General features: G+C 43.1%; 1 protein-coding gene across 1 annotated transcript in view; it reads right to left on the reverse strand.

Annotated features, from left to right (window-relative positions):
- The window catches only part of LOC139266625 (G-protein coupled receptor family C group 6 member A-like), an 83,799-nt gene that overhangs the window by 10,543 nt on the left and 46,722 nt on the right, over positions 1-26,534 (reverse strand). Inside the window, exons 8-10 of the mRNA XM_070884216.1 lie at positions 21,296-21,593; positions 20,711-20,965; positions 14,694-15,653 (exon numbers count right to left, since the gene is read on the reverse strand). Coding sequence (XP_070740317.1) covers positions 14,694-15,653; positions 20,711-20,965; positions 21,296-21,593 — 1,513 coding nt within the window. The remainder of the gene's footprint in view (positions 1-14,693; positions 15,654-20,710; positions 20,966-21,295; positions 21,594-26,534) is intronic.

Genomic DNA, 26,534 nt, shown 5'->3' on the forward strand with positions numbered 1-26,534 from the left:
CATTTTTTTTTACCCTTGTCAGTGTTGTTTCTTACAAGTTAACAAGTTGGCTTTAAATGAGTGCTTCTTTCCCCAATTTGATTTTCTCCACTGCCCTTATTTAGGTTTCCTCTATTACATACTATACACAAACGATTGCGCAGGTAATCTCATCCCAGGCCAGTGTTAAATCTACTCTAAGCAGCTGTTAGAAGGCACATGAACTCAGTCACCCATTTGATTTTCCTTGATTTAAAACGCAATAATGCATTTCATTAATGTGCAGGGTGTAGATTTGATTCTATAGCAGGTGCCATATTTTCTCATCCTTCCTGTCATACAGACGAAAAGATCTTGTGGTATTATTGCTGCACTTAATGTTAAGTTGTCTTGTGCAGTTAAAATAGCTAAGACTTGAGGGGCCAATGTTATGGGATACAGTAAGGGAAGGTGATGTGGGTTTCTCGTCAGAAATTCTCATTATTAAGCCAGCGTGTCACTGATTTTCTAAGCTGTAGTGCTTCCTTGGGATATGGAGTATCATTTTGTTTGGAGAATTATGGCTACAACATGTACAGTAATTAATGTATCCGTAAAACAAAAGCGAAACTACAGATGCTAGGAATTTGAAACAGCAGGTCACTCAGCATCTGTAAAGAAAAAGACAGGCTGTGACATTTTGGGTGTTTATCCTTCATCAGACCTGAAGCATGAAAGGTAAATTAACATGTTAGTGATAATAAAAAAAGAGTGGGGGAAGGAGTAGAGAGTCAGCAGATATTCCAATCACTGAGGAGGAGTTGACTGGTTAATTGACCTGCAAACTGCTTGATAGAAAGCTTTTAGAAGATATAGAAGATCATCAGCGAGGTGATGCAGAGATATAAAAAGGAGAAATAGGTAGAGGGGTAAAGTCACAGGAAAAGATCCATACAAACAAATCGTGAGAAATGAAGGCACAGTAGAAAGAGAGAAAAAAATGCAAGTGCAGCAGATCTGAATTTAAAACAGAAAATTTTCAAGCAAACCACAGTAGATCTGTCAGTCTTGAGAAGAGAAAATACATCACCAGCTCACATATCTGCTAGGACTGTGCTCTGATAAGGGTTTCCACCTCAAATATTGACCCATCTCTGCACCTCCTAGGTACTGACAGACACTCCCCACATCACAAGAACCCATCGCTGTTGAAAAAAATGGCTGGTATAGCTATGGTCTGATGTTACAAACGTCAATGTGGATCGAATGGAGATCACTTAATTAATGGCAGCAGATACCCATACCGCTAGGGGTGGATCTCGGGCACTCACCATGGAGGAGTCTGGAAACTGTAGGCTAGGGTTCCAGGTCCGAGGTGGTGCCCACTTCCACTGATCTGTGAGCTGGTATGCCTGGTTTCACTCGGCTGATGTTTTGTCAGGCCAAGGATGAAGGAAGTCCCAGCCCTGCAGAATGGAGGCCTTGATATTAACCCCACCCACGGATTTCGGGGGGGGGGGAGGGTTGGCGGGGGTAAAAAAATGTAAAATGAGGAAAGCATCTCCAACCAGCCGCATACTCGCCCGTAGCTGTCTTTATGGTGGTGGGTAACGTGCCGTGCGAGTGTTCTGCTTTTCATTAACATGTTTAAACCTGGCTCCTTTCTGCCAAATGAGGCCCCTCAATTCTCCAGTCCCCCCAGCTGCGATCGACGACCTTGACAGCAATGCCAATATCTCAAATCTTTTTTTTTAAATTGCAATTTATCTCATTGCTGTCTGTGATATTTCTCTACATTATAACTTTGACTATACTTCAAAAGCACTGTAGTACTTTGAGACATCCAGGGATGGCTTCACCATGGCCAGATTTATTTCACTTGACTCTCTGCACCCTGGCTGCCACATGATGTGCCAGGTTAGTACCACCTCTCACGAACACCATAAAGCATCCCGACAATGCCCAAGCCATTCCTTTCACATTCATCGCCATTGCAGGGGGTACCGTTCTGTCTCACCAGTCACTGCAACTCACTCAGCCACTTCCAAAGGTGCACACAAATCTGTCCAAGAACGGAAAGTTTTGAAAATAAACGTTTCAGGGCTAAAAATTAGCGTCACCTGTTAGCGCCTGAGCAGGGTGCTAACAGGCTACCATGCTATGACAGCCTGCCGTGAACTTCATTAGTGGTTTAGCGACAGCGCTGTCATTTAGCGCTGTACACTCTAGCAGTTCCAAAGTTGACTGCTTTCAACTGCTGTAGCACCTGCCGCTACTCCCGACAGGGGGAAGCAGATGGTACACAGAGGATACTGGGGTGATATCGCAGGGAATGAAGAGGTAAATGTTGAGAGTCAAATTTTCAACAATTTATTTACCTCTCTTACCTGTGGAAGGCTCTTGGTAGTCTCCATTTTATTTTTTTGCAGCTTTCAGATGGTCGACCTCACCTCTTTAGGCTCTAGGATGCTGGTATCCTAACGCCTCAACTTGAGTAGCGCTCCCACGTTACCGCCCCGCGATGGGCGCCCAAAGAGGCTTGTGGAACACTTGCCTGAGTACTCCAATCCCCTCTTGAGGTGCTACAAAGGAAAATCCCAGTTGGAGGCGGTAGACATTGACCGCCGCTAAAGTTAGCGTCCATTGATGTCAGCGCCTCAAACCGGCTATAACACATTTTTAGCCCTCAATGTTTGACACCACATCACCAGAAACTTTACATGAACATTGGCTAAAACACTCAAGTGTATTGTCAGTTGGTATGGTTGCATTAGGATGAGTGTGAGGGTTGGTTCATGAGATGGGGATGTGATATTGTAGATAGAGAGGGATGGGTGGAGCTGCAAGGTCGATTGTTGTGAGTAAGGATGTACAGGAGTAGGGTAGGGAATGCAGAGTGATGGGGATGTGATCAGAGGCACAGAAAGATGAAGTTGAGTGTGGCTTTTTACGAATGTGTTGTGTTCTACTGAGATAATTGAAACATTTGCGGCACTGCACCCACATCCCTGCTTATGTCCTGTGCAATATGCAATGAGGCTGTGTTGATCACCTGGGGAGGTGATCTCTTGCGCCCATGTGAAGGGAAGAAGACCTCGCTGTGTGCTGTGACTCCCTCTATAAACATATGGAGGGAGTCATGGGAGAGCCTGGGTGCAGCCCTGTGTTTTTGTGCAGTCATTGTTCATGTTTGCAGCACCTCAATGCTGTGGAACACTGATAGCACAAATGTAAAAATAAATTTGGGCATGGTCCCTTTAAAGAAACCGGCTGATGACACATAATCAAATTAAGTCACCAAAATCGCTTCCTCTAATTGGCTGGCAAATGCACTGGGCGGGTTTAATATGCCCTATCAATGGACATTAATTCTACACAATGGGCTGCAGGCTGCTGCGGGGTCAGGATCCGCCACTGATGTCCCCCACCATGGACCCGCCAAGTTTCGTAAACTCACTGCCATTAACCCTGTTTCGCTTTCCACAGATGCTGCCTGACCTGCTGAGTATTTTAATTGCAGTATAGTTAGGTGATATGCTTGCACTAGAATGAGGGTTAGCTCTGCTAAACTTAAAATGGTTTCCTTTTTATGTGGTCCTTACACCAACTGACTGCATCTTGTTTGGCATAGGGATAGCACAGTTGTTAGTATACTTTCTTTGCAGCAAATTGGATGAGTTTTGCTTATTTCAAGAAATCAATGTTGCAGTTTTAGCTGTCATTTTGTTCCATTAATAGGAGCTTTCTAAGTCGTTTAGAAACATAGAAATTTACAGTGCAGAAGGAGGCCATTTCGGCCCATCGTGTCCGCGCCGGCCGACAAAGAGCCATACGGCCCTTGGTCAACAGCCCTAAAGGTTACATATAAATCTATGAACAATGACGGAAAGGCAAAGAGCACCCAGCCCAAACAATCCGCCTCACCACAACTGCGACACCCCTTCTACTAAAACATTCTAATTCCACCCCAACCGGAGCCATGTGATCTCCTGGGAGAGGCAAAAACCAGAAAAAAACCCAGGCCAACTTAGGGAGAAAAGATCTGGGAAAATTCCTCTCCGACACATCCAGGCGATCGAAACTAGTCCAGGAGATCACCCTGGCCGTATTCTATTCCCTGCAGTACTTACCATTATATCTGCTCCATCCAACAAAAGGTCATCCTGTTAACCCCAATTACCAGCTCTAGGTCCGTAACCCTGCAGGTTACTGCACTTTAAGTGCCTATCCAACCATCTCTTAAAAGTGGTGAGGGTTTCTGCATCCACCATTCTTCCAGGCAGCGAGTTCCAGATCCCCACAACCCTCTGCGTAAAGAAGCCTCCCCCTCAAATCCCCTCTAACCCTTCCACCAACCACCTTTAAACTATGCTCCCTCATAATAGACCCCTCCACCAATAGAAATAAACCCTTACTATCCACTATGTCCAGGTCGCTCAATATTTTGTACACCTTAATGAGGTCTCCTTTCAACCTCCTCTGTTCCAATGAGAACAAACCCAGCCTATCCAATATGTCCTCATAACTAAGATTCTCCATTCCAGGCAGCATCCTAGTAAATCTCCTCTGCACCCTCTCTAGTGCAATCACGTCCTTCCTATAATACGGCGACCAGAACTGCATGCAATACTCCAGTTGCAGCCTAACCAATGTATTATACCATTTAAGCATAACCTCCCTGCTCTTATATTCTATGCCTCGGCCAATAAAGACAAGCATTCCGTATGCCTTCTTAACCACTTTATCCACCTGGCCTGCTACTTTCAGGGATCTGTGGACATGCGCTTTAAGGTCCCTTTATTTATCTATACTATTAAGTGGCCTACCGCTTAATGTGTATACCCCTTCCTTGTTAGCCCTCCCAAAGTGCATCACCTCACACTTCTCTGAATTAAATTCCATTTGCCACTTCTCTGCCCACCTGACCAGTAGATTGATATCTTCCTGCAGCCCATGACTTTCCTCTTCATTATCAACCACACAGGCAAACCAATTTTAGTGTCGTCTGCAAACTTCTTAATCATACTCCCTATATTCAAATCTAAATCGTTGATGTATACCACAAAAAGCAAGGGACCCAGCAGTGAGCCCTGCGGAACCCTTCTGGAAACATCCTTCCAGTCACAAAAACATCCATCAATCATTACCCTTTGCTTCCTCCAAGCCAATTTTGGATCCAACTTGACACTTTGCCCTGTATCCCATGGGCTTTAACCTTCATAACCAGTCTACCATGTGGGACCTTATCAAAAGCTTTGCTAAATTCCATATATACTACATCATATGCACTACCCTCATTGACCCTCTTGGTTACCTCCTCAAAAAATTCAATTGGGTTAGTCAGACATGATCTTCCCTTAACAAATCTGTGCTGACTGTCCCTAATTAATCCTTGCCTTTCCAAATGCAGATTTATCCTGTCTTTCAGGATTTTTTCCAATAATTTTCCCACCACCGAGGTTAGGCTGACAGGCCTGTAATTACTCGACCTATCCCTTTCTCCCTTCTTAAACAAGGGTACTACATTAGCAATCCTCCAATCCTCCAGCAGCATGCCCAAAAAGGACTGGGAAATGAAGACAAGGCCTCTGCTATTTCCTCTTTTACTTTGCTCAACAGCCTGGGATGCATTTCATCTGGGCCTGGGGACTTATCGACTTTCAAAGCTGCTAAACCCCTTAATACTTCCTCTCTCATTATATTTATTTCATCCAGAATATCACACTCCTCCGCGATAGCAGTATCTGCATTGCCCCTTTCCTTTGTGAAAACTGATGCAAAGTATTCGTGAAGAACCCTCCCAACATCTTCCGCCTCCACACAAAGATTACCCTCAGGTCTCTAATAGGCCCTATCCTTTCTTTAGTTACTCTTACTCTTAATATATTTACAGAACATCTTAGGATTTTCCTTAATTTTACTGACCAAGAATTTTTCGTGCTCTCGCTTAGCATTCCTATATCCTTTTTAATTTTGCCTCTTAACTTTCTATATTCCTCTAAAGATTCTATAGTATTTAGCCGTTGATATATGACAAAAGCTTCCCTTTTTTTCTTAATCCTCCCCTGTAAGTCCCTAGACATCTAGGGAGCTCTAGAATGATTTTTACCAGCTTTTTTCTTTAAGGGCACATGTTTGGCCTGAGCCTTCCGTATCTCCTCCTTAAATGCCTCCCACTGTTCCGACACTGATTTACCCACAAGTAGCTGTTTCCAGTCCACCATGGCCAAATCACTCCTTAACTTAGCAAAATTAGCTTTTTCCCAATTCGGAACTTTTATTCCAGGCCTATTCTTGTCCTTATCCATAACCAACTTGAATCTGACTGATACTCACTAATACCCCTTCAACCTGCCCAGCTTCATTCCCCAAAACTAAATCCAAGACCGCCCCCTCTCGCGTTGGGCTTGCTACATAGTGACTAAAAAAGTTCTTTTGAATGCATTTCAAGAATTCCGCACCCTCTATACCCTTCACATTAAATTTGTCCCAATCAATATTTGGATAGTTAAAATCCCCTACTATAACTACCTTATGGTTTTTGGACTTCACATCAATTTGCCTACATATTTACTCCTCTATCTCCCTCCCACTGTTTGGGGGTCTATAAAACACGCGCAGCAGTGTGATCGCTCTTTTTTTTATTTTTTATTTGATCCATATGGCCTCATTTAGAAACATAGAAAATAGGTGCAGGAGTAGGCCATTCGGCCCTTCTAGCCTGCACCGCCATTCGATGAGTTCATGGCTGAACATGCAACTTCAGTACCCCATTCCTGCTTTCTCACCATACCCCTTGATCCCCCGAGTAGTAAGGACTTCATCTAACTCCCTTTTGAATATATTTAGTGAATTGGCCTCAACTACTTTCTGTGGTAGAGAATTCCACAGGTTCACCACTCTCTGGGTGAAGAAGTTTCTCCTCATCTCGGTCCTAAATGGCTTACCCCTTATCCTTAGACTGTGACCCCTGGTTCTGGACTTCCCCAACATTGGGAACATTCTTCCTGCATTCAACCTGTCTAAACCCATCAGAATTTTAAATGTTTCTATGAGGTCCCCTCTCATTCTTCTGAACTCCAGTGAATACAAGCCCAGTTGATCCAGTCTTTCTTGATAGGTCAGTCCCGCCATCCCGGGAATCAGTCTGGTGAACCTTCGCTGCACTCCCTCAATAGCAAGAATGTTCTTCCTCAGGTTAGGAGACCAAATCTGTACACAATACTCCAGGTGTGGCCTCACCAATGCCCTGTACAACTGTAGCAACACCTCCCTGCCCCTGTACTCAAATCCCCTCGCTATGAAGGCCAACATGCCATTTGCTTTCTTAACCGCCTGCTGTACCTGAATGCCAACCTTCAATGACTGATGTACCATGACACCCAGGTCTCGTTGCACCTCCCCTTTTCCTAATCTGTCACCATTCAGACAATAGTCTGTGTCTCTGTTTTTACCACCAAAGTGGATAACCTCACATTTATCCACATTATACTTCATCTGCCATGCATTTTCCCACTCACCTAACCTATCCAAGTCACTCTGCAGCCTCATAGCATCCTCCTCGCAGCTCACACTGCCACCTAACTTAGTGTCATCCGCAAATTTGGAGATACTACATTTAATCCCCTCGTCTAAATCATTAATGTACAGTGTAAACAGCTGGGGCCCCAGCACAGAACCTTGCGGTACCCGACTAGTCACCGCCTGCCATTCTGAAAAGTACCCATTTACTCCTACTCTTTGCTTCCTGTCTGACAACCAGTTCTCAATCCATGTCAGCACACTACCCCCAATCCCATGTGCTTTAACTTTGCACATTAATCTTTTGTGTGGGACCTTGTCGAAAGCCTTCTGAAAGTCCAAATATACCACATCAACTGGTTCTCCCTTGTCCACTCTACTGGAAACATCCTCAAAAAATTCTAGAAGATTTATCAAGCATGATTTCCCTTTCACAAATCCATGCTGACTTGGACCTATCATGTCACCTCTTTCCAAATGCGCTGCTATGACATCCTTAATAATTGATTCCATCATCTTCCCCACTACCGATGTCAGGCTTACCGGTCTATAATTCCCTGTTTTCTCTCTCTCCCTCCTTTTTTAAAAAGTGGGGTTACATTGGCTACCCTCCACTCGATAGGAACTGATCCAGAGTCAATGGAATGTTGGAAAATGACTGTCAGTGCATCCGCTATTTCCAAGGCCACCTCCTTAAGTACTCTGGGATGCAGTCCATCAGGCCCTGGGGATTTATCGGCCTTCAATCCCGTTAATTTCCCCAACACAATTTCCCAACTAATAAGGATTTCCCTCAGTTCCTCCTCCTTACTAGACCCTCTGACCCCTCTTATATCCGGAAGGTTGTTAGTGTCCTCCTTAGTGAATACCGAACCAAAGTACTTCTTCAATTGGTCCGCCATTTCTTTGTTCCCCGTTATGACTTCCCCTGATTCTGACTGAAGGGGACCTAAGTTTGTCTTTACTAACCTTTTTCTCTTTACATATCTATAGAAACTTTTGCAATCCGTCTTAATGCAAGCTTCTTCTCGTACTCCATTTTCCCAGCCCTAATCAAACCCTTTGTCCTCTTCTGTTGAGTTCTAAATTTCTCCCAGTCTCTGAGTTCACTGCTATTTCTGGCCAATTTGTATGCCACTTCCTTGGCTTTAATACTATCCCTGATTTCCCTTGATAGCCACGGTTGATCCACCTTCCCTTTTTTATTTTTACGACAGACAGGAATGTACAATTGTTGTAGTTCATCCATGCGGTCTCTAAATGTCTGCCATTGCCCATCCACAGTCAACCCCTTCAGTATCATTCGCCAATCAATCCTAGCTAATTCACGCCTCATACCTTCAAAGTTACCCTTCTTTAAGTTCTGGACCATGGTCTCTGAATTAACTGTTTCATTCTCCATCCTAATGCAGAATTCCACCATATTATGGTCACTCTTCCCCAAGGGGCCTCGCACAACGGTATTGCTAATTAATCCTCTCTCATTACACAACACCCAGTCTAAGATGGCCTCCCCTCTAGTTGGTTCCTCGACATATTGGTCTAGAAAACCATCCCTTATGCACACCAGGAAATCCTCCTCCACTGTATTGCTTCCAGTTTGGTTAGCCCAATCTATGTGCATATTAAAGTCACCCATTATAACTGCTGCACCCTTATTGCATGCAACCCTAATTTCCTGTTTGATGCCCTCCCCAACATTACTACTACTGTTTGGAGGTCTGTACACAACTCCCACTGACGTTTTTTGCCCTTTGGTGTTCTGCAGTTCTACCCATATAGATTCCACATCATCCAAGCTAATGTCCATTCTAACTATTGCATTAATCTCTTCTTTAACCAGCAATGCTACCCCACCTCCTTTTCCTTTTATTCTATCCTTCCTGAATGTTGAATACTTCTGGATGTTGAGTTCCCAGCCCTGATCATCCTGGAGCCACGTCTCTGTAATCCCAATCACATCATATTTGTTAACATCAATTTGCACAGTTAATTCATCCACCTTATTACGGATACTCCTTGCATTAAGACACAAAGCCTTCAGGCTTGTTTTTTTAACACCCTTTTTCCTTTTAGAATTTTGCTGTACAGTGGCCCTTTTTGTTTTTTGTCTTGCGTTTCTCTGCCCTCCACTTTTCCTCATCTCCTTTCTGTCTTTTGCTTTTGTCTCCTTTTTGTTTCCCTCTGTCTCCCTCCATTGATTCCCATCCCCCTACCATATTAGTTTAACTCCTCCCCAACAGCACTAGCAAACACTCCCCCTAGGACATTGGTTCCGGTCCTGCCCAGGTGCAGACCGTCTGCTTTGTACTGGTCCCACCTCCCCAGAACTGGTTCCAATGCCCCAGGAATTTGAATCCCTCCCTGCTGCACCACTGCTCAAGCCATGTATTCATCTGCGCTATCCTGCGATTCCTACTCTGACTAGCACGTGGCACTGGTAGCAATCCCGAGATTACTACTTTTGAGGTCCTACTTTTTAATTTAGCTCCTAGCTCCTTAAATTCGTTTCGTAGGACCTCATCCCTTTTTTTTACCTATGTCGTTGGTACCAATGTGCACCACGACAACTGGCTGTTCTCCCTCCTTTTTTAGAATGTCCTGCACTCGCTCAGAGACATCCTTGACCCTTGCACCAGGGAGGCAAAATACCATCCTGGAGTCTCGGTTGCGGCCGCAGAAACGTCTATCTATTCCCCTTACAATTGAATCCCCTATCACTATCGCTCTCCCACTCTTTTTCCTGCCCTCCTGTTCAACAGAGCCAGCCATGGTGCCATGAACTTGGCTGCTGCTGCCCTCCCCTGATGAGTCATCCCCCTCAACAGTACTCAAAGCAGTGTATCTGTTTTGCAGCGGGATGACCGCAGGGGACCCCTGCACTACCTTCCTTGATGATCCCTCTAACATATCATCCTTCCTCACTGCTGTAATATTTTCTTTAATCAGTACCGCAACCCCCCCCCCCCCCCACCTTTTTACCCCCCTCTCTATCTTGTTTAAAATCCTGTAGCCAGGAATATTGATCTGCCAAACCTGCCCCTCTTTCAGCCATGTTTCTGTAATGGCTATAATGTCATACTCCCAAGTGTCTACCTGTGCTCTTAGCTCATCTGCCTTATTCACTATACTCCTTGCATTAAACTATATACCATTCAGCACAGGAAGACCTCCTTGCTTACTACATACTAAACCCTGTTTCCTCTGTCTTTCGCTTTCTAGATTCTTGCTATCCAATTTCAGCTTTACTTCCTTCCCTTTTGAATTAGTTCTCGGGTTCCCATCCTCCTGCCAAGCTAGTTTAAACTCTCCCCAACAGCACTAGCAAAACTCCCTGCGAGGTTATTGGTCCCGGCGCTGTTGAGGTGCAACCCATCCGGCTTGTACAGGTCCCATCTCCCCCAGAAGCGATCCCAATGCCTCAAGAATTTAAAGCCCTCCCTACTACACCTCCTTTCCAGCCATGTGTTCATCCTCTCTATCCTTCTATTTTTATACTCATTAGCACATAGCACCGGTAGTAACCCGGAGATTACTTTGAGGTCCTACCCTTGAATTTTATTTCTAGCTCCCTGAATTCTTCCTGTAGGACCTCATCCCTTATTTCCCTTATTTTACCCATGTCGTTGGTTCCGATATGGACCAAGACCTCTAGCTGTTTACCCTCCCCCCCGCCCCCCCCCCCTCCCCCAGGATGCCCTGCGTCTGCTCTGTGACATCCTTGACCCTGGCACCAGGAAGGCACAAAACCATTCGGGAGTCACGTCTATGGCCGCAGAAATGTCTGCCTGTTCCCCTAACTATAGAATCCCCTATCACTCGGGCTCTTTTGTTCTTCGTCCCTCCCCCCTGTGCAGCTGAGCCAGCCGTGGTGCCTTGGAATTGGCTCTGGCTGCATTCCCCAGAGGCACCATCATCCTTACCAATACTCAGAAGTGAATATTGGTTTGAAAGCGAGATGGACTCACGGGGGGACTCCTGCACTACCTGCCTAGCACACTTGCTAAGTCTGGTGGTCACCTACTTCCCCTCTACCTGCAAGCCTTTAAGCTGCAGGGTGACCACCTCCTGAAACGTACTATCCATGTAGTTCTCAGCCTCGCGGATGCACCTTATTGACTCCACCCGCTGCTCCAGCTCCGAAACGCGGAGCTCGAGCAATTGAAGCTGGAGACACCTCCTGCACACATGGTTGTCTAGGCTGCGCGAAGCATCCAGGACTTCCCACATGCCGCAGGATGTGCACGCCACAGGACTGAGCTGCACTGCCATCCCTCTGGTTAGCTTTATCTAGTTTAAAATCTACTTAAAAAGAAATAGAGAAAAGAGAGCTACTTACCAACTCACCTCACCGACCTCAGTGCCTCCCGAACTCACCGATCTCTGTGGTCTCCCGACCTCCGAACTCCCAACCGACCTTCAGGCCTCTTGCTCCTCAGACCTCTCGACCTCTTGGAACTCACGACATTTTGGAACTTCCAAACTCACGACCTCTCTGAACTCCTGAACTGTTACAAAATTTATCATTAAATAAAGGTTAGAAAAATTGGTTGTAGAATACATTGCCCTACGATACTTCCTGAGGTAGGATCTACTGAGGAAAGTCAATACCCATTCTAATCATGCAGTGGCCATCTCCTAAACGAGCAGGAGCAATTATTTGGTGCAATTTATATGCTTTTAGCAAGTAGTATTGTCTTAATCGGACTTCTCTTTGGTGTTACTGTGCAGATATCTGGCTTGAACACCTAGGTTCTAAATCCCTAATCATTGTTTTCATTACTTGGTATTACTTGAATGAATGTTCAGCAACATAATCTAGGTAAGCTCTTCCTTATTCTTTCACTTCATATGCAAAGCTTATTACAGCCTTTATTCTCTTTCTACCATTACTTGGAGCTACTTTGGTCTCTTTGTGTTTATGTTTTCATCATTTGCATAATTGAGGTCTCAATGTTGCTTTGTCCAGTCAAAGAAATCCAAATGAATATAAAACTTCATTGAGAATGCGGAACGACCACCTGATCAAAGTGCCAACATAATAATCCAATTTCTTGAAAATTCTTGTGAAATAGTTGCAGCTCCTATTTGTATGTAGAAATTGAACTTTCAAAAGAATGAGGAAGACTGCACCTAACAGATGTCATTAATGTGATCAGATGTCTTTTGAACTTTCACTGTCATTGTTCAAACTTATATAAACGGTTTCTCTCTCTTAAATGTAGCCCTCCACAGATGGAAACCACACCAGTCACAGAACCTTCATCTGATCCACAGCATGAGGAATGGTTTGCAAGATATTTTACTTTCTAAAATGAGCCAAACTCCGAATGGATCTTTAAAACTATATCGTTCTGCAGTAGAAGCATGATGCTGTAAAAATTCATTTTCGGCACATTTGAATATATTTACTGTGATAAAATCTTTGAAAAAGGACCAATTGCAGCATTAACTGCGCTAATTGTGAGGCGTTGTTATTCGCTTGGGTCAGTTTGAAATGCCATCTAGGACTTTAAAAAAAATCTATGTAATATTTCCAGCAACACAAGATGTATTTTTATTTTGTTTACCTATTTCCTCAGTTTAGAGGTTGAATAGGTGACATTCTTTCAAGTCTACCAAAAACACTCTTAACTGGTTAATAGAGTGGCTTACTTTCCCTGTGATTATCTCTTGTCCCTTTGGGAGAAAGGCCTAGTATCTGCTTGGCATCTCCCCAGTATGTATTTACCTCTTTAAAGTTACATATATAATTTAATGTACAAATGTGCAATATATTGAAATATAATGTATATGTGAAATAGCATTTGTATTTTACCTTGGGATGTCTCATTGGCTGAAAGTTTGTATTGATTGCTAAATAAACTTTTGTTCCTGTAATGTGAAGTTTTTTTGTTTTGTTCAGGGATATGTTTAATCGCAGAATCAATTCATGAATTAACCATTAGCATTGCTTGACATTTGGATTTTATGCACTGTTTGCCCATTCCAGTTCACTAGAGCAAATGCAATAATACTCTACTCAGTGCCATAAAAATGTGCTGCATATAAAATAAAACAAAATCAAATATGACATTGTAAGTGACCACTTGGGTTCCTTGCAGGCTGAATAAAGAACTTAACAACAAATGCATGTTGAGTCCTTTTCATTTATTTTGAAATACAACATGCAGTCTCAGTTTGATTTTGGTCCCAAAAGAAATACAGTAACAGCCAGTGTATAAAGCCACACTCATATGCTTGTCATTTCAGTAGAAACCCATTTAAATCTGCTGGATATAAGTTGTCATACTGTATTTGCAGGATATCAAAAACGTGCACAAAAGTTGTGGCTTACACCCCAAATTTTACAATTAAACCTTTCCACCATGAGGAATTGATGTAGATGAGCAAAGTATATTGTTTATTCCACGCACGCTATGACAGTATAACCTAGTTTGATGGGTTCTGGGGAAATTACGTGCTGAGAATGCACATAAAGATGCCATCACGATGTTGCAGACAGGTGGTCTCCTATACAAAAGCTGTGATATGTGATATTGTACCAATTCATTCTCCACAGTTGAAGGTACTCTGTGCTTGCTGTTTGGGATGCAAGTCGACAGTCCCTCTATTGCAGTAACTTAAGCTAGTCAGACGTTAATGCCTCAAATAATCAGTTAATTTATCTGGCATGACTGAATTTTCTTTTCAGGTTTCCCAGGAGAATGGAGTGTTGGCATTGAATGATAAATCTTCAGAAAATATCACATTAAGCTGTCTTTTTCAGGACAAACATACAAAAGAAAAGAACAATGATGGCCTTTAATTTATAGTTATGGTTAATTGTCACAAAATGTCCAGAAAAACAATTGTTTAATTTACAAAACACCAGGGAATTGGCAAAAATTTACATTAGAAAATGACAAATGTTCTCTTTGCCCTTGTGGTTTCTGCAGTGTAAATGCAGTCTTTTCTGAACTAAGGAAAAACTAAAAAGAGATTTAACCTAAAAATTATAATTATAGAAAAACTATGTATTCATTTCAAATTAATTTCCAGATGTCTGCGTTACTTGTGATTTAATATTTAGCAGCTGTTGCATCTTTTTCTAATGGAGCTTTGAGTACGCCTAGGATTCTGCTCGCTTTGTAATGTATAGTTATCTATATTTTTAGAGGGAGTAGGAAAAGTTGGGAGTACTAATGGCAAAGATCCCGGGGTATTTGCTTTACTGTTGGACGGTTGCTTGCCCCCCTGAGTTATTTCCACCTTATGCTTTGTGCTCTTGTAATTTTTGTGCAGAGCAATCATATAGCTTTCTTCAGTGTTCTTTTTTTCCCTAAAACAGACTGTGTAACCAACGGGAATAAAATGGCAACATAACATTCCATAATTTGAAGCTAAAATTGCAATAATTTCAACAATTGGAACATACTTATTGCCTTGCATGTTAATATTAATATACACTATTACAAAAGAAATCCACACTATTAGGTAAATGAGCATGCTGAATATGATAAACCGAGCATCATTGTAGTTTCCTGGCAACTTTCTTCCTTTGAAAGCGAGAATGAAGCACAGACATGCAAGAATGGCTAGGTACCCGATCATTGCACCAAATGCAATGTAAGAACCTTCATTACATCTCAGGAATATCTTCTTAATGTCATATATTTTCTCGGGATGTGAACCTTGAAACACTTGCCACAGTGTACAAATTATTACTTGGATTCCTGTTCCAACCAATGTAATAAGCACTGGTTTGTGCAATTGAACCAGTTTTCCATGGATGCTGGGTTTAAATCTAAAAGCCAAAATGATCCTAAAAGTTTTCACCAAAATACATGACATACAAAGTGTAAAACTTATACCAAAGGCAGGCTGTCTGATCTTGCAGCTATGATTTGTTGGTTCTGCAACAAAAAATCCAACACTGCCGAAGCTAAGAACCAATGAGATTAGAATTGGGTAACAGAGTTTCCCACCTGCGGCTTTTACAGCAGGTGTGTCCAAGTTCTTTGTAAATATTGCTGCCATTGCTAAAATGATGAGCACTCCGAATGCACTGATTGCAATTAGTGTAGTAGCAAAGTTGTCTGTCCATTGAAGAATCTCGATTGTTTTGTCAATACATTTTATACTGTTCTCATGGGACCATTGTTCCTTTGGACATTTGTGACACTCAGCCATATCTAGAATGGAACATAGAAAGACATTTACAAAAGTAAACTAGTGATTTTAAAATTTTTGAGCTTATTATTTGTACTACAATTCCATTATACATTTTTATAGGAGCTGCATTTTTTATTTCATGTTGTTGGTGGCATTCTATCACCAATAAACTGACAATTCATGTAAACATCTGAGAAAGGATATTTGGTCCATTGGGCCTGCCCTATACTGTCATGCTGTAATTTCTGCACATTTGTCTTCCCATAGCCTCTCCTGGGAAAGGTAAAAAAAATATATATTTTAGGCCAAATTAGAAAAAAACTGGCAAGTTCCTTTCCAATCCCTGAAGTAAATCAAACAAGTTCTGGTAGACCACAATGACTGGGAGACAAATCCTCAACACCTACCTACCTTCTAAATGCAGTTAAATTGGCCACTCTCAGGAACACATCCAGCTCCCTTCTGAGTGTGTACAGTGAATTCGCTGACAACGTGTTACATAGGACCACGACTCTGCGAAACAGACCTCCTGACATCAAATCTAGTTCTTTGCTTACATAACTTCAAAAACAATTTGTATTTATATAGCACATTTAACATCATAAAATGTCCCAAGGCACTTCACAGGAGCATTATTAAACAAAATTTGACACTGAACCACATAAGGAGATATTAGGGGCAGATGACTAAAAGTAAGCTATACGCATAAGAGTTTGAAGGACATTCGTTCCCAAATAGCCCCAAATCTCTGCCCCGCAGATGTACTTCTCCCAGGGATGTGTGCGCTCTGTCAAAAGACATTTTGATAGATCGCAAAAGCTGGTTCTCGGCGCATGCGCATCACAGAGCACCCGGAGAGGTCGCAACTTTCTAGCCAACATTCTAGCTTGACCAAGGCCTTATCCAGAGGTAGAATAGTAGTACTTGTTTTATATTTAATTATCATGGCAATATATCCTAGCACTATTTGCTTTTGCAAAAGCCTTGCAGCAGTGGTCACAAGCCTTCAATGACTCGAACATTATAACACCCAAGTCTTTCTCTTGCTCATCAGCTTTGAGCATCCAACCTTGCAGTATGTACACATACTTGTAGTGGTCTCTAAGTGAATAATGCTTTATTTATATTAAAAGACCTCTGCCAGATATGGGTCCATTTCTCCATTGCCTATAGATTTTCAACGAGTGGAGTGATACAGATAATATTCTTGTGAACATTTTCTAACAATAAAAGGCGCATTTATATGGTGCTTTTATCATGTCTCTCAGAAACATTTCAAAGCCTTTCACATAAAATTAATGATTTCAAAAGTGCAGTGGTATCAGTGTAGGTAAATAACAGCAAAAGCAGAAGACTGCTGAGATTCAGTTGCTGAAACCAAGAAACAAGTTATCCTCTCGGCACGGAATCCTGGCCAATTTTCCCCTCCCTAATCCAGGATTATACAGACCAACTCGTGTCCTGACAGGTCATCTGATTTAGCACAAACCAAAGCTAGAACCTACATAAAAACATAAGAAATAGGAGCAGGAGTTGGCCATTTGGCCCCTCGAGCCTGCTCCGCCATTTAATACGATCATGGCTGATCCGATCATGGACTCGGGTCCACTTCCCTGCCCGCTCCCCATAACCCCTTATCAGTTAAGAAATATCTAGCTCTGTCTTAAATTTATTCAATTCCCTAGCTTCCACAGCTCTCTGAGGCAGTGAATTCCACAGATTTACAACCCTCTGAGAGAAGAAATTCTTCCTCATCTTAGTTTTAAATGGGCGGCCCCTTATTCTAAGATTATGCCCCCTAGTTCTCGTCTCCCCTATCAGTGGAAACATCCTCTCTGCACCCACCTTCTCAAGCCCCCTCATAATCTTATACGTTTCGATAAGATCACCTCTCATTCTTCTGAATTCCAATGAGTAGAGGCCCAACCTACTCAACCTTTCCTCATAAGTCAACCCCCTCATTTCCGGAATCAACCTAGTGAACCTCCACTGAACTGCTTCCAAAGCATATGTATCCTTTCTTAAATATGGAAACCAAAACTGCACGCAGTATTCTAGATGTGGCCTCACCAATACTGTGTATAATTGTAGCAAGACTTCCCTGCTTTTATACCTCATCCCCTTTGCAATAAAGGCCAAGATTCCATTGGCCTTCCTGATCACTTGCTGTACCTGAATACTAACCTTCTGTGTTTCATGCACCAGGAGCCCCCAGGTCACGCTGTACTGCAGCACTTTGCAATTTTTCTCCATTTAAATAATAACTTGCTCTTCGATTTTTTTTCTGCCAAAGTGCACAACCTCACACTTTCCAATATTATACTCCATCTGCCAAATTTTTGCCCACTCACTTAGCCTGTATATGTCCTTTTGCAGGTTTTTTGTGTCCTTCTTACACATTGCTTTTCCTCCCATCTTTGTATTGTCAGCAAACTTGGCTACATTACAGTCGGCCCCTTCATCCAAGTTGTTAATATAGATTGTAAATAGTTGGGGTCCCAGCACTGATCCTTGCGGCACCCCACTAGTTAATGATTGCCAATCCGAGAATGAACCATTTATCCCAACTCTCAGTTTTCTGTTAGTTAGCCAATCCTCTATCCATGCTAATATATTATCCCTAACCCCGTGAACTTTTATCTTGTGCAGTAACCTTTTATGTGGCAGCTTGTCAAATGCCTTCTGGAAGTCCAAATATACCATAAACACTGGTTGCCCCTTTATCCACCCTTTTTCTTTACATCCTCAAAGTATTCCAGCAAATTTGTCAAACATGACTTACCCTTCATAAATCCATGCTGACTCTGCCTGACTGAATTATGCTTTTCCAAATGTCCTGCTCTGCTTTTTTAATAATGGATTCCAACATTTTCCCAACCACAGATGTCAGGCTAACTGGTCTATAGTTTCCTGCTTTTTGTCTGCCTTCTTTTTTAAATAGGTGCGTTGCATTTGCAGTTTTCCAATCAGCTGGGACCTCCCCAGAATCCAGGGAATTTTGGTAAATTACAACCAATGCATCCACTATCTCTGCCACTACTTCTCATAAGACCCTAGAATGCAAGTCATCAGGGGGTTTATCTGCCTTTAGTTCCATTGTCTTGCTGAGGACCACCTTCTTAGTGATTGTGATTGTGTTAAGTTCCTTCCCCCCCCCTCCCCCCCACCCATAGCCCCTTGATTATACACTGTTGGAATATTTTTAGTATCCTCTACCGTAAAGACTGATGCAAAATATTTGTTCAGAGTTTCTGCCATCTCCATGTTCCCCATCACTAATTCCCCAGTCTCGCCACTCTTTTCCTTTTTATATACCTGTAGAAACTCTTGCTATATGTTTTTATATTTTGTGCTAGTTTACTTTCATTGTCTATCTTCCCTAACCACTCGTCTGCTGTTTTCCAGATGACCAACCAAAGGCGCAGCATTCCTTGAGGGAGGCCTCCACTGCAGGCCATGCGGCCAACGACGAAGCACTGGAGGACGCTGCTCCAGCGGAGCATCTGAGCCCACCAGTTTCACCCTCTGGGTTAAGTAGTTCTAAGGATGACATGGGCTTTGAGGAATCAGAGGCCCCTGGCCCCAGTGGTATATAGTAACGCAGTGCCGGGGTGGTATCCCACAGATCAGCTCTCTGGAGGGTGAGTCGGCAAAGTTGGTCTTTTAACAGACAGGCAGACCTTGAAGTGGACCTGGTGGAAATGTTCAGGGAAACAAGTCATGAATCGTGACCTTATTGATGCATTGGAATGGATCCCAACGAGCATTGACAAGCTCACTGTGACTGTTGTGGAGGCAGCATCGCAGATTGTTGTTGTGAATCGGGAGTCCAGCGAGGCCATCATTGCCCACACACAGAGGATGGTGGCCTCCAGCAGCGACAGTGGAGTTCCTGAGTATGTGGCGCATGCCATTGATCACGCTGCAGACTCGGGCACATCACAGGCACAAGCTTTGCTTGAGCTTGGGCAGGTGATGCAGTCCATGCCTGCATCCATACTCTGCGTTCCCCACTGTCCAACGGGGTGATGGTGCCAAAGCAGGCCAGCAACATGTGGGGAGACATCGTGCTCCAGTTGCTAAGCACTAGCCCCATTGGAGAGTGAGTGGTTCCAGGGAAGTGGGATGTGGTGTCATTCCTCAGGATGACAGCATTCTGGATCCCACCACTCACGTGCCAACCATGCATCATAGATGGTTGACACCCCATCTGCCTGTGACTGGTAATGTGAGGAAGAGGCGCCCCAGTCGAAAACCAGGCCTTCCAAGCCAGGAGCTGGTCCAGTGCATCCTCAGATGTGGTCTCCATTGTCCCCAACACAGCAGCCCTCTAGCAGCCTTGCTGTATGCCGTAAGGCCTCATTGAGGAGGAGCAGCAGGCATGAGAAGGTCTTGAAGGGAAGGGGGGGGCGGGGGGAAGTCAGTTCAAAAATCATTGTGCCTTTCAATTTTGTGCACTGCAGGATGCAGTTATTCTTCTCTTTATCTGTTGTGCACTGCAGGAAGCAGTCTTTTTTACTTTCAATTTTGTGCACTGCAGGATGCAGTTATTTTTTTCTTAATATGTTGTTCATTGCAAGAATCAGTAATGTGTCCATAAGTATTCAACCATTCTATTATGTAGGGTTCTGTGTGTGTGTGTGTGACGGGGGGGGGCATATTGAGAGGGTTGAATGTTAATAAAAATTGTTCATTGATCTTTGACATTACTGTCTTGTGTCTCATTTGTGCAATCAGTTGTACATTAGGCAGCATGGTGGCATAGAGTAGCGAGGCAATGCTCAAACCTCCCATTCCCCATTCAAGCAAACCGATCAATGATGACATAAACACAAAAGCAAAATACTGCAGATGCTGGAATCTAAAATAAAAACAGAAAATGCTGGAAATCTCAGCGGGTCAGGCAGCATTTGTGGAGAGAGAAACAGAGCTAACGTTTTAGGTCGAAAACCCTTCATCAGAACTGGCAATAGTTAGAAATGTGACAGGATGAGCTGCTTACGTAAGGCTCTTACAGTGGCCACATCACCACGCTGCCTCCCATGTGGTCATGATGGTTGCGGTATGGGTTCCTTGCCAGGTTCTTCATCCTCGTGTTCCTCTTCCTCCTCTTGAGGTGGTGCTGCGATCCCCATTGGCAATTCCTGTTCCCTAATGATGGGTAAGTTGTGCAGCATGCAGTACATGACAATGAACACAGACACCTGCTGAGGGGCATATTGAAGGCTGCCTCCAGAGCGGTCTAGGCATCGGAAGCGCTTCAGCATGCCAATTGTCCGTTCAATGATGTTGCGGATGGCTGTCTGGCTGTCATTATAGCGCTGCGTGGCTTCTGTGGCAGAGTTTCAGAGGGGGGGTCATGAGCTAGGTGGCCAGGCCGTATCCTTTGTCCCTGATCAGCCAGCTTGATTATGTCTTTGTCGCTGAAATATGCTTGAGACACTGCTCTCACGCTAGATGAAAGCATCATGTGTGCTCCCTGGATAGTGGGCATTGACTGTGTGGATGCACTGAGTGTGGTCGCAGACCAGCTGAAGGATTAAGGAGTGGTACCCCTTTCTGTTTTGGAAGACCTCTGCATTCTGTGTTGGTGCTTGCAGGGCGATGTGCGTACAGGCAATCGTATCCTGAACCTTGAGGAAGCCTGCAAATCGTGCAAAACCTATAGCTCTCTCATTCTGGCTGTCGCTGCTTATTGGGTACTTTATGAAGTCCATCCTGCATGCGTACAGTGTCCTTGTCAGCTGGTGAATGCAGAAATGTGTCGTGTGCTGTGAGTTGCTGCATATGTCCCCTGCTGCTACCTGGAAGGAGCCGGAGGCATAGAAGGTCAGCGCCGCAGTCAAATTCACCTTGACAGGCATCGCAATCCTGTTGGTGCTGGTAGGCTGTAGGTCTGCCTTTATGAGTTGGCATATCTCTGTCAGCACTTCTTTTCTGAAGTGCAGCCTTTGAACGCACTGCGCATCAGAAATATGTAGGTAAGAACGATGTTCACTGTAAACCCGTGGGGGAGTAAGGCCTCCTCCCCAAACGTCTGCGACCTCTTTGATTACGTTACAAACTATAGACAATAAGCCTTTTTCCAGCTTGAAGCCGCCTGCCAATAGCAACCAGCATGATTTGCTGCCTAACTAGCATTGCCCCATTGAACTCTCTTACTGACCTTGAAAACAAAGGCTTTAGTCACATAAAATTGCCGCTTTAAAGTGTGCACTAATGCAGCGCTCTGTGCGCAACCGTGGCAGTCACTGACAATTGCAATATAAGATTCTCCAGCCTCCCTTTAAATATGGTGCCAATTGCACCTGCTGCACTCTGGGACTGTCTGTTTTTCTTGGTCAGATCCTGGGGCGGAGACAAAATCAGAAGTAATGCCCGAAAGTTCCACCCGGGGCGCTAGCGTTACCTTGCTACGATTGACGTCATCCTGATGGTCAAAATGGAGGGCGGGGCAGTAAGTTTTTGCGCTGTTGCAAAACCATTGCCAAAACTTCCGGCTGGGCGCTAAATCCTAGACGTGCCCATTGACGCCCAGAAACACCTTTTTCTGCTCCGCCAAGGCATGAAACGGAGCCCACATTAACAGAAAATCCAGCCCTTGGTCTTTGTCTTCACTGCTTTCAGAGATTGAATGTTTTCCTTATGCATTGATGATGAGAACCAAGTACAATATTCAAAGTTCAGCCTGACCAGAGCAATAATTATGGAACCTTTGTTGTAAAATACAATAGTTGAACAATGAAATGGTAATATTTTATTAGCCTTGCGATGCAGTCTTTATGTGCTTTGTCCATCTATTTTTTTGCTGACCTGCAATCCTGTAGAGACTGTTCCCCACAGTTATTGTCAAGCAAGTGTGACAATTCCTGCAAATATAATTTGATACCCTGCTCCACATCTTTGTCACCTCAAGGTTTAATTTCTCCAGTTCTCTCCTTGCTGGGCTTTGTAGCTCCGCTCTACAAAAATTGTCAAGTCATTCAGAACTCTGGGGCCCATTCATACCCTGCACAAAGTCTTGCACACCAATCACTCCTGTCCTCACTGATCTCCACTAGCTCATTGTTTCCCAGGACATTGATTGCAAAACCCTCTGCTTTCACCAACCAGCATGCTCATGCACTCTGGGATGCTCTTTACCTTGCTATCTCTTTCTCCTTATTCACAAACCTGCTCAATACTGCTCCCTCTGACCGCAGGGGGGAATTTCTGTGGGAATTCTGCTCATTTGCTATAACAATGTTTACGTCATTTTTCAGGGTTTCCACGACTCTTCTACCAAAGTTACAGTGGACAAGCAGGAGAATCTTTGCAGAAAATGACCCCTAAGGTTTCTGTTACTTTCTACTTAGTCTCCACTGCTTGACTTTTAAAGTTCCTGAGGACATTTCATTATGTGAACACTATATAAAAGTAAGTAGTTGTTGTACTCAATGTTCATATAAAATTTAGCAACATTTACCATTCTGTGAAGAAAAATGATTCTTTTCACAAGGCACACATTCATAACAGCACACGGGCATACTATGCTTCTTCCTTTTTCCAGCTTTGCAAATCTTTGAGCAGTTAGAAAATATATTCTATGGAAAATAGACCAAGGAAAAATTAAATCGATATATATCAAATGTTAATGTAAGCTGATATGTCCTTACTATACAGTATAAATGCACACGAGGCCCATACTTGAGAGAAATCAGTCTGTGGCCAGTTACCTTTATTACCAAGACCTCAAGTGATGAAGGTGTGTGGAGCTTCCCCTTTTATACCTGAAAGTCCAGGGAAGGAGTGTCTCCCACAAGTTCACCCCCTTGTGGTCAATGTTCTCAAGATGTACAACTTAGGTCAGCTTATACATGGGCTACAATGATAGTTGAATACATGACATAAGCCATACTTACAATTATTTTATTTAGTATTTCTAAAAAAAAGTTTTTAATACAAGTGCATGTCTCATGATCCAATTTTCTCCTTAACGCAATCCTGCTGGTGGCAGGGTAGAGCTAGTGGAAAATCCTATGGATAATGCGAACAAGTATGTTCTCCAGTAGGTTTCTCATATGTATGGAGAAGAAAGTTGAAAAGAGAGAAGTTTATTTAAATGTCAAAATAGATATTTATAGCACAACGAGGATTATTTAACTATGGGTAGCATATAGGAAGAACTGTAGTACAATGCAGTAATACAGAAGAGCTGGGAGTGAGATGTGTACCAACATTATTTGTACCTTGAGAGTTGGTATATCCTTGAATCAACCTCTTTCCCATGTTGCTCTATACAACTTACCAGAAAGTTTGTAGCTTTATTCAGGTGTTAAAACAGAGGATGAGAGGCAGCAGGCTTGTTTGAACATTATTTGGATACGACTGATTCTGCAGTTATTTTGATTTATTTCACTGCATGTTACAAGGAAATAACATACCCAAAATATGTTATAAAACAATATTTATAAAGTCATCTCCTTGGGTGTTTATTTTACTCTTGCTGCATTAATTTCAATTAATTAAAAAAGCTGAGCAAAGGGCAGGTACCAAAGGACGGGTGGTGGCTGAAGGTCTGTAACCAGAAAAAGTCCACGTCTTCAGGAGCAAATCGACAACAAAACAGGCAAAAAGTTTGAAAAAAAATAAAGGAAAATAGGATAACCAAAACTAGGCAGAAAGAATTTAAAATAAATTGCAAAAAAAGAGAGAATTGGAGAAGACCAGATTAAGTAGAACTGAAGAACTTTATTTTAAAAAATTCTACTCTTAACGAAAACGAGCACTTGAAATAATTATGTAGGGTTGATATTGCAGTAGTAAAGCTGCTACAGACTTACTGCTGTAATATGAGTGTTCAGTTTAATGTCATGGTGTGTGAATTGAAATTAAATTATTTGATCCAGGAACACATTCGTTCGCCAGAATTTATGGCAGTCTAAAGGTTAAAATAATGAGATGCCTAATTTGTGTAGATGTAAGGAGGGTATTGAACTTACATTGTGATCACAGAACTAGTATATGAATACAAAATTAACAAGCCTCCAGTAAGTCTAAAGATTAAAAGACATTTTTTTCTCTTTTTCTCGCCGAGTAACAGAATCAATTCCCCGAAAAAGCAATTAATGGTATGATAATTAGCACTTTAAAATAGGACTTGATACACAGAGGATCAAATACTCCCTGACAGGTTCATGGATAGAGTCACACTAGGGCAAATGGTACAGCCAATGACCTTGATAGCTCAATGGACTTTTGTTATTCTATACCTTCTTAGCTTCTTGTACTGTTGGCAATGATGTTATGAACAGAGCAAATTATATGTTATAGGATCACCTGAATCGCCTTTTTTCTGTGGCTGAAGAACTCCTCCCAGAGTCGCAATGTGGATTTCGCCCACTAAGGGGCACAATGGACATGATCTTCAACTGGTTGGCAGACAGGAAGCAAAGAGTGGGAATAAACGCGTACTTTTCAGAATGGCAGGCGGTGACTAGTGGGGTACTGCAACATTAAGTGCTGGGACCCCAGCTATTTACAATATATATTAATGATTTAGACGAAGGAATTGAATATAATATCTCCAAGTTTGCAGATGACGCTAAACTGAGTGGCGGTGTGAGCTGTGAGGGGGACGCTAAGAGGCTGCAGGGTGACTTAGACCGGTTAGGTGAGTGGGCAAATGCATGGCAGATGCAATATAATGTGGATAAATGTGAGGTTATCCACTTTGGGGGCAAAAACGCAAAGACAGGATATTATCTGAATGGTGGCAGATTAGGAAAGGGGGAGGTGCAACGAGACCTGGGTGTCATGGTTCATCAGTCATTGAAAGTTGGCATACAGGTACAGCAGGCAGTGAAGAAGGCAAATGGTATGTTGGCCTTCATAACTAGGGGATTTGAGTATAGGAGCAGGGAGATCTTACAGCAGTTGTACAGGACCTTGGTGAGGCCTCACCAGGAATATTGTGTTCAGTTTTGGTCTCTTAATCTGAGGAAGGACATTCTTGCTATTGAGGGAGTGCAGTGAAATTTCACCAGACTGATTCCCTGGATGGCTGGACTGACATATGAGGAGGGACCGGATCAATTGAGCCTTTATACATTGGAGTTTAGAAGGATGAGAGGGGATCTCTTGAAACATACAAGATTCTGACGGGACGGGACAGGTTAGATGCGGGTAGATTGTTCCCGATGTTGGGGAAGTTCAGAACCAGGGGACACAGTCTTAGGATAAGGGGTAGGCCATTTAGGACTGAGATGAGGAGAAACTTCTTCATTCAGAGAGTTGTTAACCTGTGGAATTCTCTGCCGCAGAGAGTTGTTGATGCCAGTTCATTGGATATATTCAAGAGGGAGTTAGATATGGCCCTTATGGCTAAGGGGATCAAGGGGTATGGAGAGAAAGCAGGAAAGGGTACTGAGGGAATGATCAGCCATGATCTTATCGAATGGTGGTGTATGCTCGAAGGGCCGAATGGCCTACTCCTGCACTTATTTTCTATGTTTCTATGTTTCTATGGCAGGACCGACATATGAAGAAAGACTGGATCGACTAGGCTTATAATCACTGGAATTTAGAAGAATGAGAGTGGATCTCATAGAAGCATATACAATTCTGACGGAATTGAACAGCTTAGATGCAGGAAGAATGTCCCCGATGTTGGGGAAGGCCAGAACCAGGGGTCACAGTCTAAGGATAAGGGGTAAGCCATCTAGGACCGAGATGAGGAGAAACTTTTTAACCCAAGAATTGTGAACGTATGGAATTCTCTACCATAGAAAGTTGTTGAGTCCAGTTTGTTGGATATATTCAAAAGGGAGTTAGATGTGGCCCTTACGGCTAAAGGGACCAGGGGGTATGGAGAGAAGGCAGGAGTGGGGTACTGAAGTTGCATGATCAGCCAATATCATATT

Source organism: Pristiophorus japonicus, chromosome 7 (genome assembly GCF_044704955.1).
Source record: "Pristiophorus japonicus isolate sPriJap1 chromosome 7, sPriJap1.hap1, whole genome shotgun sequence".
NCBI lineage: Eukaryota > Metazoa > Chordata > Chondrichthyes > Pristiophoridae > Pristiophorus > Pristiophorus japonicus.